Raw genomic sequence first — 14,780 nt, 5'->3', positions numbered from 1 at the left:
ATTGTCTGCCATTTTGAGAAAGCGCGGTGAAATTTGAAAATTGGCGGTAGTATCAGCGGTTACTTTTATCGCCGATACACGTGTGAGAAGTAATAACTTAAAAGTGAAACAAATCGGTCAAATAAGGGAAAGATGGACACGACACGCAACGAGCGAAACCCTTTACGATAATAAGTATGTTTACACAATCATATTCGAATCTTCTGTTGTGCTGCACAATGGAGATCGTAAATTTCAAACGAAAAATTTAATACATCATCATCGTAATCTTATTGGAGTGTACAAATAGAAGATTATTACATAATTATATTATATGCAAAAATAATCGATACATAATCATGATTTGATTTCAATAGCAGATAATTGTTTATTCTTCATATACATGTATATACATGTTTGTATTATTAACGAGCAATTTTATTTCATGATGTTCTATAAATTTTGTTCTGTTTTGTATAATAAAACGGCACACGATAGTTAAAGTATCCTTCGTTTTGACAACATGAGAAACACTTCAGAGACATATGTGAATACAATTGCTTGAAGAAGAAACTATGCCGAGGGCACCGACTTTTCTAACCCCTTACCTGGCACCTGCTCACGATGCATCGGAGAAGCTCAAGGCGTGACAGCAGATTCAACCTGGCAACATGTGCATGCTTGTCCGGTATATTGCTAAGTGGCTATATTTTTTGTGACAGCTAACATTGTATACTCATAATTTATCGCGTAACGGTTGTAAAATTTGTGCCGAGTGTCTAGTGAAATTACAATCTTTATTTTTTACCTATGGAAGTACACTTTTGAGGTAAACAAAGCATCGAGTCACAGAATTGAGAATTGATCCTTGATTGTATCTGGTATTAAGTGTAGTGATACACATAAACATAAATCGTAATCTTAATTTGTTGGTTAAGGAGAAACGTGAAAACGTGAAGAAAAGAAAATAAAGTGATATTGAATTTACTATTTATAACCAATTTTTAAGTTGATGTATTGTCATCATTCATTTGAGTACAAAGAAAAACGGAAAACCTGGATGAAAAGTAGAATACATTCGAGAAGTTGCGGAGAAACTACAGAATCGTTCGACGATGTTAGTGTAGTAAAAATGGGTAAGTATTTTCTTTCTATATTTACTTCACGTATGTATGTGTCGCGTTACATTATTCGAATCTCGCTCGCCGATGGTCATTTCCAATCTTGTCTCTTGAACACGTATATATATGTATATGACATACCATGTTTGTATTAGCTATGTACAGTTTATACGTGAACACGTTATATAAAATGTGTCATAATACTTTGAACATCTGAAAGTGACTCACATTTACGCAATCTTTACGCGGCGCTCGAGTCAGATTATTTCAAATAGATACGAAACCTCGCACGGATATTCAATGAATGGAAAATTCGAAAGCGCAAACGCTATTGGGCAACTTAAGAAAATCTTGTTTCTTTTCGAATTTAATTAGAAAAAATCGCTATCGGCGTTTCGACCGAAATCTTTCGATTGTTTGATTTGTTTTACGCTCCCGTGACTGCTTCTTACAATTATTAATTTGAAAGAATATCCTTTTATCTATTCTCATTTACCTTCCGGAAACGCATCGCGATTCATTCCAAGATATTTATAACTGAAATAGGCATCGCTGACATCGCTATCGTACGTTCCAATTTACGCTCCGCAAATTATCCACGCTTCTGTGGCGTTGATGCACGGTCGAAGCGCACCTTAAGCAACGTCGAGTTAATTACAGTGATGAGACAGCTGTAATCGATTCGACATTTTAGTGGCAGGTCGATTCACATATAGCACAAAGATCATAGAGGAATATCGATGAGAAATTGATGATGTATTTATGAAAATATAATCCTCATCTTTGGTGGTAGATTGATTTTTGTGGTAGGTTTTCCACATGATATGAGGCCCAGCCATAAATTAACAACGACAAACTATTTCACTTAGACACACAAAATGCATTTGCTAGTTTAATGTAGTTACTGTTGGTGTTGATAATGCACTTGTATGCATTCCACGGACGCGGTTTTACCATTTAGGCTACCAAACAAAAGTTCGGCCAGTAACCTACTCAAATCGATTGCGGATAGACGAATCACATTTTGCTTGAAAAAGTGTTTGCCCTATATTATATTTTTTTAATCTCAAATATTTTTTTAAATAAAAGATTCTTTTTATATATTAATGTGAAGATCAATTTATGTTTAAAATAGCATTTTAGCATTATTTAAATTTTTAATATATTTGCGTCTCAGAATAAATTTATTATATCGAGAATGAAGATTAGAAAACAATTAAAATGAATTGAAGGTTGCGCGTGATGCAATCGTCGTGTAAGTAGTTCTTGCGCGTAAGAAAAATCGCATTCCTACGTATAATTGAAGTAAACGTTAAGAAAAGTTGTAAAAATGTACGCGTGCGATTATGTACACATCATAAAGCTTGAACAATGCTCTTCCTGCAGCATTCTTTCCAATGATTGTCTACATTCTTCTTTTCTTGTACCTACACAGCACTTGATTTCACCTTATTCTTAACGCGAGAAATTTTTCGCTATTTGTCAGAAGGAAACAGTGATCGTTCTTCTATAAAGGAATGGTGTCAAAAGTGCTTTTAGTTATTTTTTTCTTTATTTCGTCACATTAAAATGGTCATACTTGCGCTTTGAGTCATAGAATTATCGTCTACCTTCATAGTGCAAGGACGAATTCATTGCGAAATCTAGAGAAATAAGTTATAATACATAAAAGAAAAATTTTGCTATAGAATTCTGCGGATATGTAAGTTATATTCTAACGAAGATCTTATTCTATTAAAAGAGCTTTGATTTAATGCTCTTAAGAAATTACAACGATATTGGATAAATGACACTATGATGGTATGGAAAGTCGGAATTTACGCAATGCAGTTCGGGAATTTCTTCAAGATAGTGACGCGTCAACTGCGGTTATCTTCGTTTGTCTTTTAAATAACTACATGCTTATTGGGAAATCCTAGCCTTGAGAAGTCACTATTTGCGATATCGTCCAAGAATTCCCACACGTTTTGCCTTGCCTATAATTATCATAAATTTGTTTTTATGCAAAATTATATGCATCGTTGAACTCTGTGTGATTTTCCTTCAATCGTTCGCGATTAATTCCTATAGATCACATCTGTAAGATTTCATCTGTAAAATATTCAATTGTGTAAAATATTATCACACAACACAACCCCAACTTAACTCCAATCTTTCCCTTTTAAAGTTATGATAAAGGATCACCTCGAACTTTTTGGTTTGGTACGGTTCTTTACGCTTACGTATTTCTGATGAAAATATGCAAAATAAGATAATGATAGTGACTAGTAATTTTAAAACTATTATCAAGTATCTTGTTTACTATACCTACGCGTAATATCTTATAGCCATTTATTGTTTGCTGAAATAAGATGAATATTAATTTTTTGCTGTAATGAGAATTTAATGGTCTTTGTAATGATTAGGAGAGTCTAATGCATAATTGAAATGGGAAGTATTGATAAGGAATGAAATATGAATTCTATCAATTATCCAGGATATGTTTTTAGTAATAAATATGAGAGAACAAATGATGCTTCAGCGCGCCTTCAACAAAGCTGCAGAGTATTTGCAGCGTTCCAATCCATTTGCAAGCTAGTTCGTGCTGCTGAACGTCGAAATATTTCTTAGTCACTGTAGAGCTTTCGCAAGAAGGCGTACAGGTATTACTATATTGCAGTTGCATGTGCATCGATCATTCAGACTCGCTTTTTGTTTATCAGTAATTCAAAAATTTCCCTTAACAAAACTCTGTCAATATGTTAACCATTTCCAATATATTATTGAGTGTATAAATGCTTGAATGTATTATATGATAAATTTCTTTTAATATATAATAATATAATAGTTCAAAGTTACCATAAGATTCTGATAGAAATATTTTTAAATTTTGATTTAATTATATGTATTAACGAAAAATTTAATTCTCGTATAACGATCGTAAGCTCGATTTTATCCGTTCTGCTCCTCTTCGTGAGACTTCGAGGCTAATTGTAATCTTGATGCGAAAGATTAACCAAAGCAACATCACTCGTTAAAAAGTCATTCGCTATGTGTGCTCGAGTGTTCAGTTTACCGGCGAACATTGCATCACAAGAATACATGTGCCGATTGTTTTATGTAAATTAATACACAGGTCACTTGAAGCGTGTTACTGTTTGAGCTGAATTGTACAACGTGTACTGTATGAGCCAGTGACTCTTCTGCGGAATTATGCGTTTAGATACACTCAAAGCATTTGCAATAATTGAGGTATACATTGATTGATTTCGTTTCAAATGTAAATGAAGGCAGTATTATTATCTCTATGTTGTCTCGAAAAAGATAAACATATTTAACATAATTGGAACTGCAAATTTGTTGTAAAAATACAATAGATTGTATCATCAATAAAAATTATTGATCATTTTGATTTGAGCGTGAAAAACTAGTGTCAAAAAGTAGGAAATGTAGTTTTTATTAATTTTATCGGTCATCAATCGCACTTTATGCTAATAACGAGGACTTATATTTCCACTATCATTATTACATTATCACAGTCACGAAAAATGTCAATCTAAACTGATAAATATTTCGCTAGATCTACTCTATAAAGGTTTTTGAACTTTTAACCTGGATGAAAATAGGAGAATCAAGTCGTCAACTTGCAAATCGAATCTGCTCTCATTTCGTGTCTGCCAAACACTCTTCTTTATTCACTTACGGGAATATTGGCACTGCTGTGATCTGTTTGGACTGTATTTTTCATCTATACATGTACCGTTTTAGAGAATCAAACGTATTTTTTCTAAAATATAATACTTTGATTTTCAAATAGTACACACTATCGACATTCATGTATATTCAAGTATGTATATAATTTCAAATGTTTTATATTTATATATAGCTATATACAAACAACATAAACAAGAATTTTTAATACACCTTAATGAAGAAGGAAAAGATATCTGTATGACTGTAGTGTTAATAATCCTGACTAGAGATTACAACAATATTGCAATTGTCTAATTTAATACTTTATGGAGCATCTACATATAAGTATTACTATTCTAATAGCAACATCTTATGGTACTGGTATTAAAAGAATCTACTAATACAAACATAAATCTTTCTTAGCAGTATTCAAATACTTTTACTAGCTATCTCAATTCAAAGACGCAAAATATCATATCAACATTTTCCAAACGCTAACAATATTATTGCAATCCTTGTTCTGCCTTCGCAAAATTAATGACAAATATTAACGATAGCATTACGTAGAATTGAAATAGTAAGGAACAACAGAGATATTACGTAATACCAGGTTTTTCCTACAGCTAAACTCGAGCCTGAGGTATATACTTGTTCGCTATTGCTTGACATTTTTATATTCTCAGTAGGGTGACAATGATATTCATCGTCGCTTGGTAACACATCCTTTACGATGGCAAAAAAATTTTCTAAGGGACATAGTTCTGTGCAACCAGGAATCGTTTCGATCATAAGCTGTTCGGAAACTCCAGTCCAGTGTAAAACCTAGCAACGAAGTAATAAAAGTAATTATTAATAAATACATTTTTAATGTAACATTTCGCATTTTATGGACGAAATATTTACCCGAACGTAATAATTCCCTTTCTTATCGCGTAGCGTTTCCAGAATGAGAGTAGCACCGTATGCAGGAACAATGGGTTCGTCCAATTCCAAAGCTCTCGCAACTGCAGCGACGTTCATTTCGTGCGCTGAGAAAAGGAACGCTTTCCTATCGTACGGTTCTAATTTGCCCGCTTTGTACGTCTTAATATCTTCTACCATTTTACGTATTAACAAACCTGTAAAAAGAAAGTACAAGAATGATTAACGTATCTTCCGCGTGATATTAACAATGTTCCACGTAAAAAAACAATTAGTATCCTTGTACCTCCATTCAAACGTTTCAGCGTTCTTGTGTATGATCTGAGTCTAAAGTCTAGCGCGATTATCTCCTTCATCGGAGTAGGATAAACTGTATTGGTCCATTCTGGCAGAGTCAGGTTTTGAGATGCCTGCAAATCAATGTTTTTCAACTATCTGATCCTTTAAAAAATCTATATTCAATGCATGTACAGTATGAAAGTAACTTCACCTGTTCTTTTAACAAATTATAAAGATAAGTAACAGAGGATGTCGTGTTGATGGCCTTCCCGGTTCTCTGGGTCAAATAATTCATTATAGGTTTATACTTGCTTATTAAATCCCGCGCTTTACTTTGTCGCAGGAATTTATTGTATTCTTCTCTGTACCTTGAGTCACAAACGATAAAGATACATAATTATTATATTGAAATATCAAGAGCTGTCAGGTGTTCTTACGATCCTATTTTTCACGAATAATTCGCATCTCATAATAAAGATAGACACGAACAGAATTACCTGGGGCAATGATGTGGAAATAGAAGATTGTCAGTTTCATAAGGCTCGAAGAACGAGAATACCGGAATCCAAGATAGATTCGGATTCCAGGTTTGCTTCTCCGAGGGTGGGAATAATCCAGCTAGAACTAGCTCTAGAGACAACTGAGTTCTTGGGATATAAGTCGATCGGGCATAGATCTTCTCCGGCCAGTAATCTGGCCCGAAATATTGATCGTAACGTTCACGGAGCATTGTCCCAATCCTGTATTCTCGCAGCTTGCCTCGCTGTGTACATAGTTTCACGAAACAATTATCGTTTGTGTTTGCCGGTATGTGTCGTTAATGACTTCGTAATTGTTTCGTAACAGATAATGATTACTTTCTTTATCACTGTCTTATGCAAATAACGTTGAGACGTTGGAAGAGACGTTTTAGAAAACGTGATCTTACAGAGTTACTGTGCGCCATTAAAAAATTGAAAAGATTAAAAATCAAATATTTTTACATCTTACTATGGTAGAAAAATATATAGTATAAAATTACACGCGAGAAGAATGACTCAAGCTCGTCCAAAGTTTTGAATAACCACTTGCAAAGACAAAATTCTTTGAACGCACTTCCAAGGATTTCTTGGAACTCGCAAAATACTTTATTAAACCACACCTTAGTATTGACATAGTATATGAGATTTAGATTCGTATCTAGGTTACAAAGATCTACCAGATGTGATTATATTGAAATGTATAAGGATAAGATCATAATCGATATTTATAGTTGTGAACTACGTTATAGATAATATACGTTAATTTTTAATTATTCTATCATTGACTATTAATTATTACATAAATTTTTTACTTACGTTCGTTAAATCTCCATCACCCATTGGATGATACGAGTAGTCGCGATAAGGATCGTTAGGATAGTTTTGATACTCCCGATGCGGTACTTTATCACCATGTCGAAACACCTTGAAAAACACATTTTGCCATTAATTTAATATTACTTTTCACTAATAATAATTCAAAATAATCACCGACTATTTTACACATTATTATATAAATGACTATGCACTTTCACTTCAAGTTATCTAGGAAAAGAGGTTATATCCGTTTGAAAGATCACAACTATTTGCATACGGTTGTAAAATCATAAAACGATTGCAAAATCTTTCGATAACGAAATGATTATTTACCACGTGTAACAGTTGTAAGTCCAAATTACAGTTGACCATGGTGACGGACAAAATAAAGTTAAAAAGAATCACCAAAAAATCGAATAACATGTTTTATTCTGTTAACGCCGGTTGGATAACGATGCAAGGAACGACGGGTACGTCCGGAATGTACAATTTCTCCGCACGATCTACGAAGAAGTATATATTCTTGCTCGTGCTTAACTAAAACAACTCGTTGGGTGGGGGTGGATAAGGAACATAGGCGAACAGGTTTGCAGTTCTCTTGATTTTTATCGTGGGTTCCCCGTTTTTGCTCGTTACGTTGATCCTTTTCCTGCTGCCAATCGTGGTGCTCTTCGAAGGCCAAGTACTTAAAGAATCGGTCTTCTGGCGGGAACTGTTCCTTGTCTAAGTGACTAAAGTTCAATATCATGTCGTCGAGAAAGTTATATGTCATCGTTAAATAAAGATTACTCTCGATTGCCTTGAAGGTATCCTATATAACCATGTGGTTCCTTGCAATCGAATCTTATACTCTGGTAGTTTCGCCGACTATTCTCTGTTGCTTAATCTAAGATTGGAACTTTAAAAAAAGAAGCGGAGAAAGTAAGATTGAATTTAGTGTTAGGCAATCAGTTCTCGAATATGTAAATAATTAAGAATATTTTAAGAAGTAGTAAACTTCTTAATACATCTCAGAGTTGTAAATACTCATACTGTAATACATGAGAAAAATTAAAAAATGAGATTTATATGTTCAATCTTAGTGAATGTGATTCAAACAGATTAAATTTTTACGTAAACGACATAAAGCATATAATACACCTCTAAACGCTAATTGATTCGTAATTTGTCGCATTGTCGTAATTACGCGTAATAACCTGTAAAAGGAGAATATAATCCATAAAGGGGAAATATATTACATAATTAATTGTAATTTATCAATATAGTAGCATGCATATAAAGATTATGAAACACTTTCCTGCTTAATTTAATTTATTCTTCCTGAGAATTTGATATTAAAGTTCCTATATCGTACTAAGAATCTTCCTCTACCTGCTGTACGAGTTTATTTATTTTTATTTTCTGTTGAAATATCTTTTTATGTAAACAAAAGTATCTGGGATTTACGAGGAAAAAATTTAACTACTTGTAGGAAATTCCAGTACCTAATTGAAGTACTTATACGACACTCTAAATGTAAAATAAGGACACGAATAAAACTTATCCCTGAAATGAATACTTTTTAGACGAAAAACTAAAAACTAGTCAGTTTTGTCTTTCGTTAATAAATTGGCCAAGATGTTGAGGCGTTTATAGCCGTGTTGAAAAAGAAACAAATGACCATTCGTAATCATATACAGGTTGCAAGTTTCGTAAGACTTCAATAGTCACCACAAGTGCTCGCTAGTTTATCAAGGATAAGTCAACTTGATTGTTATCGATAACCTCTATTTGAATGAAACATAGTTCCAGAGGCTGGTACATTGGCTATTCGTCTCATTGCATTCCCAACCTGGGTGTTACAGATACATACATTCGATTGCAGATACAAATTGTTCTAAGAACTTCGATAGTTTAGACACTATTACCGAACAGAGAGATCGAAACATTAATACTATCTCTATACTATCTTTGATGGAGAAAATCCTGAAACGTTTATTTTGTACTTTGTACGTTTGAATACCAATATATGACGATCAATATTAATGATTGTTAACAGATGATCATTAATATAGGTACACATGTACGGAGGAAATTTCATACGAATTACGATCATCGGTAGTTGTATGTTTGTTCATTTTACATGGATATTATTAACTACATAGATTACTCGTATCGCTTTATTTAAGTGCCATCTGACGTCTTACGGAATTTCTGGTTTAGCAATTCCGTCACGCTTGTCCATCTAGTTTTTCCTTTTACGATTCGATTCTGGGAATAAAGGAACTTAGTTTATACCTGTATGTAGACGAACCGTACACAAAAAATTTCAACGATAATACGATGATAAAACAATTCGCTTCGAGGAGTAAAAAAAGGAAACGAAGGTTGCAGCTTTATTCGATGTATATTATGCCTCAAAGAAAATAACTCGATTGTACCGTAAGAGACGTTAACTCAATTTCTACAAAGTCGACATTCGTATTTTTACTGTGTAAAGAATCGTGAATACAAATAATTTCCATCACTTTTTTAAATGTACACTATGATTCACGTACATCGTGATTATATCGACTTCCTCTTAATGGCTCCTGTTAATGAATGGCTTTGTTTAATCACCGTCATATTGCATGTATACACTGATAGAGCGGACAAAAAACAGTAAGTTGACATTATACGAGTATTCGGAAGGAAAACATTATTTATCCGCGGTTTAATTTAAACAGAACTCGTTCGACATCTTTCATTCTACGTAAAACGTTGTAGAAAATATAACGAGATTATAAGCAAGATATAAACTATTTATGGACGATAGATTTTACACTCCACTTCAACTTTATTTAATCGAAAATCGTCGATCCCGGTTCAAGTACGATGCGGTATAGGTTACATCTTTTTTTAAATCTTCGTCTTAAAATAATTCCTTACTGTGTATACTTCTTAATATTTTGTTTTTATCCCGTAACACCTTATCGTATCACTGAATATTATGCCTTCGTTTAGAATTCCGATGGGAGATACGCTCTCAAACCGTTCAATTTTCAGTATTAAATATCGAAAAACATTATTACTCAATTCTAAATAAGTGTAATGGATTTCCTGTTTAAGATTTAAGATTGAACGTGTAGTTTATTCATTTTATTCGTTTGAAGAACGTGAAACAAGTAACAATGACGGATCGCTCTTCACATAAGTAGAATGTATCGTACCTGTTCTTACGGTGTTGATGCGCAATGATACACGTCATGAGAACGTAGGCGAAGAAAAATTATCGCAATAATGCATCATAGATAGAACAAGTTGTGGGCGTGTCCTGAATAAAATTTACCGATACACATCTCTGTTTTATTGCAGACATGCATATTAAAGGGTTGAAAAAATGAAATAACCTGATCTTGAAAGACCATAATGTCTAACAACCGCGCGCTGTATCCTTAATAAATTTTTAAAAAGATCCTCCCTGCCATGAGGGTCGACATCGTTCGTTTCTTTTTGCATAGCGAATCCTTACTGTGTGAAAAGCTTTCATAAAATTTTATGTAAAGAAAATAACGACGCGGGTATGTGTATTAAAACTGAACTCACCGGTATTCCTTCTCGCAATCACGTGTGTATGCATTCGCCCGGTTTTATGTATCTCGAGCCTGACGTAGCAAGATTATTGCTAAATTTATGAAGTCTTCATAAAAAGGCGGGCGTGAATAGATGGTTAATAGCATTTGTTTCTCGGTACCTTTTACGCGGTATAAGTTAAACGACACGTACCGTAAAGAACTTTAATGATGCACTTTTTAATTTATAAAAAGAAATAGATAGCGCGATTTAAATAAATACTTGTCACGTGATAAGCGGATTCGGTTTCTTTAATTTAATATGCGATTCTTAAGATTCACTTCTGAAAATCGGATCATTCATGCGAGATATATCCGTTTTTTTTTTTTTTTTTTTTTACGACGTATGTATTTATAAATAAGTTGCATTTCGCGATTACGGTGACAAGAGATAGAGAATCGATTTTATTTATTTTAATCAGTTTTAATTTCGCACGTCACTACGTGGAAGAGCGGTTTTGCGAAGTTGGTGAAATATAGCATTCATCTAGGAAATACGCATTTCAAACAGCTATCGCTGCTTAACTCTGTACGTTTGTTGATCTGAGATATCGTGTATCGTGTCACGTTATGCAAAAAGCTCCGTTAGATTGTAACTATCCATTGCAAGTTGACGTTCGATATTATCCGGTTCTCACGCCTTCTCTCTCTTCCTCTCTTTCTCTCTCTATTTCGCAATTCGTTCTAGTCGCATTCGTTCTTTTTTCTCTTCTTGAAAATCCATTTCAACGACTGGACTTTTTATCCTTCGAAGCATCTCTGGACCGACGCGATGTATCGGCTATTTGATTCCATGTTCCAAGGCTATGGTAACCTTGAGTCGGATCTTTCCATACAACTATTGTCACATTCCTACATACGCCAGATACGCAAGCATGGTTTGAATTTTTCGTACGATTTGGTCAGTTTGTTTTGTGAAATTAATTTCCCTTTGATTCATTTTTATTATCTGTTTTTGTATCAGTGTGTTGCAATTTTAAAATATAAATTTTGTACTTACTTTTTTTACGAAGATTCAAGGATATTCTGAGCTGTGTAATTACGAGGAATGAATTATATTAACGTTTGTTTAATCATGCAAGAGAACGTATAATTTAACCGGATCTTAAACGCGTAAATTCTTAATTTAACATACTTGCATCTGTGAACGAGTACAAAAGTGTGAGTAGAACAGAAGAAAAAATTATTAAAATACCAGATACGCAATATGTTACAATCCTTTGAAACATAAAATCCACATATATCATGTTCTTGTCGTAAAAATTGAACAGCCTTCGCTGTAATACGATAATCACTTTTATCACTTCTGACTATAACTTTAAAAATTAAATGTTAAAATATGATGCTGCATAATCAAGATAGTAAAGTATTTATCTTTAATCAACAATTTAAATACGTAGACATATATCAAAGCTCTGTTTCATGAAAATGGTTTACACTCTTTCAACTATTTCAGATCGGAATTAACAAATTATTTAAATTTCATAAGCTTAATTTTTTCTTAAATATTCATCGTGTGATTACATTGCTGTAGTCTAATGATTGAAAACAGATAATATGTAAGCGATAGAATCAGTTCATAGAGTGATTAAAGACAATAACGTGTTACTTATAGCTTTGCGAATAATGCTCATTAATCTACCATTCTTACGATTGAGAAGTCTCAGTTTCATCAATATTTTATAATATGTCTGACGGTTCGTGAAATATCCTTAGATCGTTTCAATATTTAATGCTATTGTTCACATCGAGGTTTACACTGATACCCGAAATTGCATTCAGGGATATATTATACATGTACATGAATTTTAATCTGACTACAGACACAAGCTCATCGTTTGTATGAGATACATGGAGAAACCCCCACTATTACGTACAGAATTAATAATGGATGCAGACTGCAAGGCAACAGAGTCACAAATTAGGCGAGCCTCTTATCGTGAATGTACAGCCACGTATGTCGCTTTTATAATCCACAATTACTCACGCATTATAATTTTTAATAAGCAAAGTAACATTGAGCGAGAAATACATTTGCCTTTATTAAATAGTTTAACCTGATTAAAATGCAGATATACCAAGATACATTTTGCTCGAGTTAGTTTACGAGAACTACAAGTTTTTTGTAACATCGCCCAAGCTGTTGTATCGTTGATCGTTAATGTTCTTCGCAATTTAGATTGGCAGAATATGATTCTGTAAATATTTTTGTACGTTGCTTGGCTTGTCAAATATCGAAACGTGGAAACGCGGGGGAAAAGAGCGGAAGGACACCTCGATAGAACTGCATCGTTGTTAGATACTACAACTGCAGTTGCCGTTGTAGCCTGACTGCAGGCTGAGAAGAGAAATCCGATACTGTGGAATTGAATAACGTATCGACAGACGTCGTAGGGTGCGAAGGCACGTTCTGGAACAACTTCCTTCTGCAGAAACGACAGTAGATCTGCGGGAAATCGATCGAGTCGATTCGACCGCTTTGGCACCGAATATCCTTAATGTAATTCTTCAATTTTCGTTCCCTTCCTTTTTTAGTATCTCTTCATCTACAACTCTCATTCATTTCGGAGGAGAAAGTTTTTCGAAACCTGTAATACGAGTATAAGCATCACGGTGAAATTACTGATAGATCTAAGCGAAGGAGAGAAAGGCGTGATAATTATTGAAATATTTTAAACTACGTTTATTATCTGTGGGTGTTGATAATAAGAAAGAATGAAAATATAAAACGTATCCAGCATCGCAGATAAACAAAAGGACATACTACTTAAAGAAACACAGAGAGTGATAAATGATTAAAACTATAAGAGCATATACAGATGCGTATCAAAATCATTATCGTACTTTTATGAGAAAAATGATGTAAAATTGTGTATTCGTAACTTTTATCTGGGGATAAGATAGATATACGCGAATGATATAGGTCACCGGAAGTTCGGGTAAATTACCCAGCATACAAACGAGCTTATGTTCCAGGACACGAACGAAGTTAGACCTTGGACTAGTAACCCACATAATGCGCACTGAGGTAACACCACCGTCCTTCGAATATCGATAATGCCCGCACATTTCCTCTAGTATTCTTTATCCTTCAAATTTTGTCGATTTACAGTTTATATTTTTACAATAGGGTGACCTACCAGGATAACATTTATCTTATAATACACGAGATATCCTACATTTTGTACTCGGAAACATTTTTTTATTAACACATATCAGATAGGAAGCACTGCGGTGAATATGTATAGGAAAATTCATTACATCAAATGTATCCTTTTGCGAGGTACCAACATACATCCTATAAAATGACACGAATTTCAAAGCGGATGATCTTTAGTCCGTGTACTGGAAACTTTTGATCGTGATATTGTAAGAATCATCCTAGACGACTTTAAGATCGTGGAACACCGAAACCCCTGACTCCGAAATGGAGGGACACGCCTTGAATTTTACCAAGGTCACAAGACTATGAACTCTGTGACCCTGCGATTGTAGGATTCGCCCCCGGTCCTCCTGAAGGCCATGAACCAATCACATCCCTGACCCAGGATCGCAAAACTCGCCTCTAAAATATCCTGTGTTCGTAGAACTGTAAGGCTGCTGCAAGATCTACTACGGTATAACTGCAAATTATAAACATCGAGACTCTGAGAGTTATCTTGAATTACTTCACAATCGCAGTGTCCGATCTTAGGCTCCACCTGTACCAATTCAGAATCGTAAGGTTACTCGGAGATACTGCTGGATCCTTGAATCTAGCTTAGAACTGTGAAGCATAATTTGGATAATTTCTGAATTCTTAAGTCCATTCTAGATCTGTGTAGAGTTATGAGAAACGCTGTGGATAACTTGGATCTTTGAATCCCTTCTAAAGTTAGTCT

The 14,780-nt window shown here is 34.1% G+C and overlaps 2 protein-coding genes across 2 annotated transcripts in view; one reads left to right on the top strand and one right to left on the bottom strand.

Annotated features, from left to right (window-relative positions):
- The first annotated feature begins 652 nt into the window (after positions 1-652).
- The window catches only part of Rhogef3 (Rho guanine nucleotide exchange factor 3), a 133,484-nt gene continuing 119,356 nt past the window's right edge, over positions 653-14,780 (top strand). The window contains exon 1 of the mRNA XM_072008340.1: positions 653-1,115. The gene's annotated coding sequence lies outside the window, so the exon portion shown is untranslated. The remainder of the gene's footprint in view (positions 1,116-14,780) is intronic.
- On the bottom strand, positions 4,736-7,935 carry LOC139986501 (venom acid phosphatase Acph-1). Its single transcript, XM_072001927.1, has 7 exons — positions 7,643-7,935; positions 7,310-7,417; positions 6,470-6,735; positions 6,184-6,340; positions 5,980-6,103; positions 5,676-5,890; positions 4,736-5,594 (listed from the first exon to the last, which is right to left on the bottom strand). The coding sequence occupies exons 1-7, from the start codon at positions 7,730-7,732 to the stop codon at positions 5,307-5,309; spliced, it is 1,248 nt and encodes a 415-aa protein (XP_071858028.1). The 5' UTR covers positions 7,733-7,935; the 3' UTR covers positions 4,736-5,306.

The sequence above is a fragment of the Bombus fervidus genome, chromosome 1 (genome assembly GCF_041682495.2).
Source record: "Bombus fervidus isolate BK054 chromosome 1, iyBomFerv1, whole genome shotgun sequence".
NCBI lineage: Eukaryota > Metazoa > Arthropoda > Insecta > Hymenoptera > Apidae > Bombus > Bombus fervidus.
Note: the sequence above shows the minus strand (reverse complement) of the source record. Positions and strands in the feature narration are given on the sequence as shown.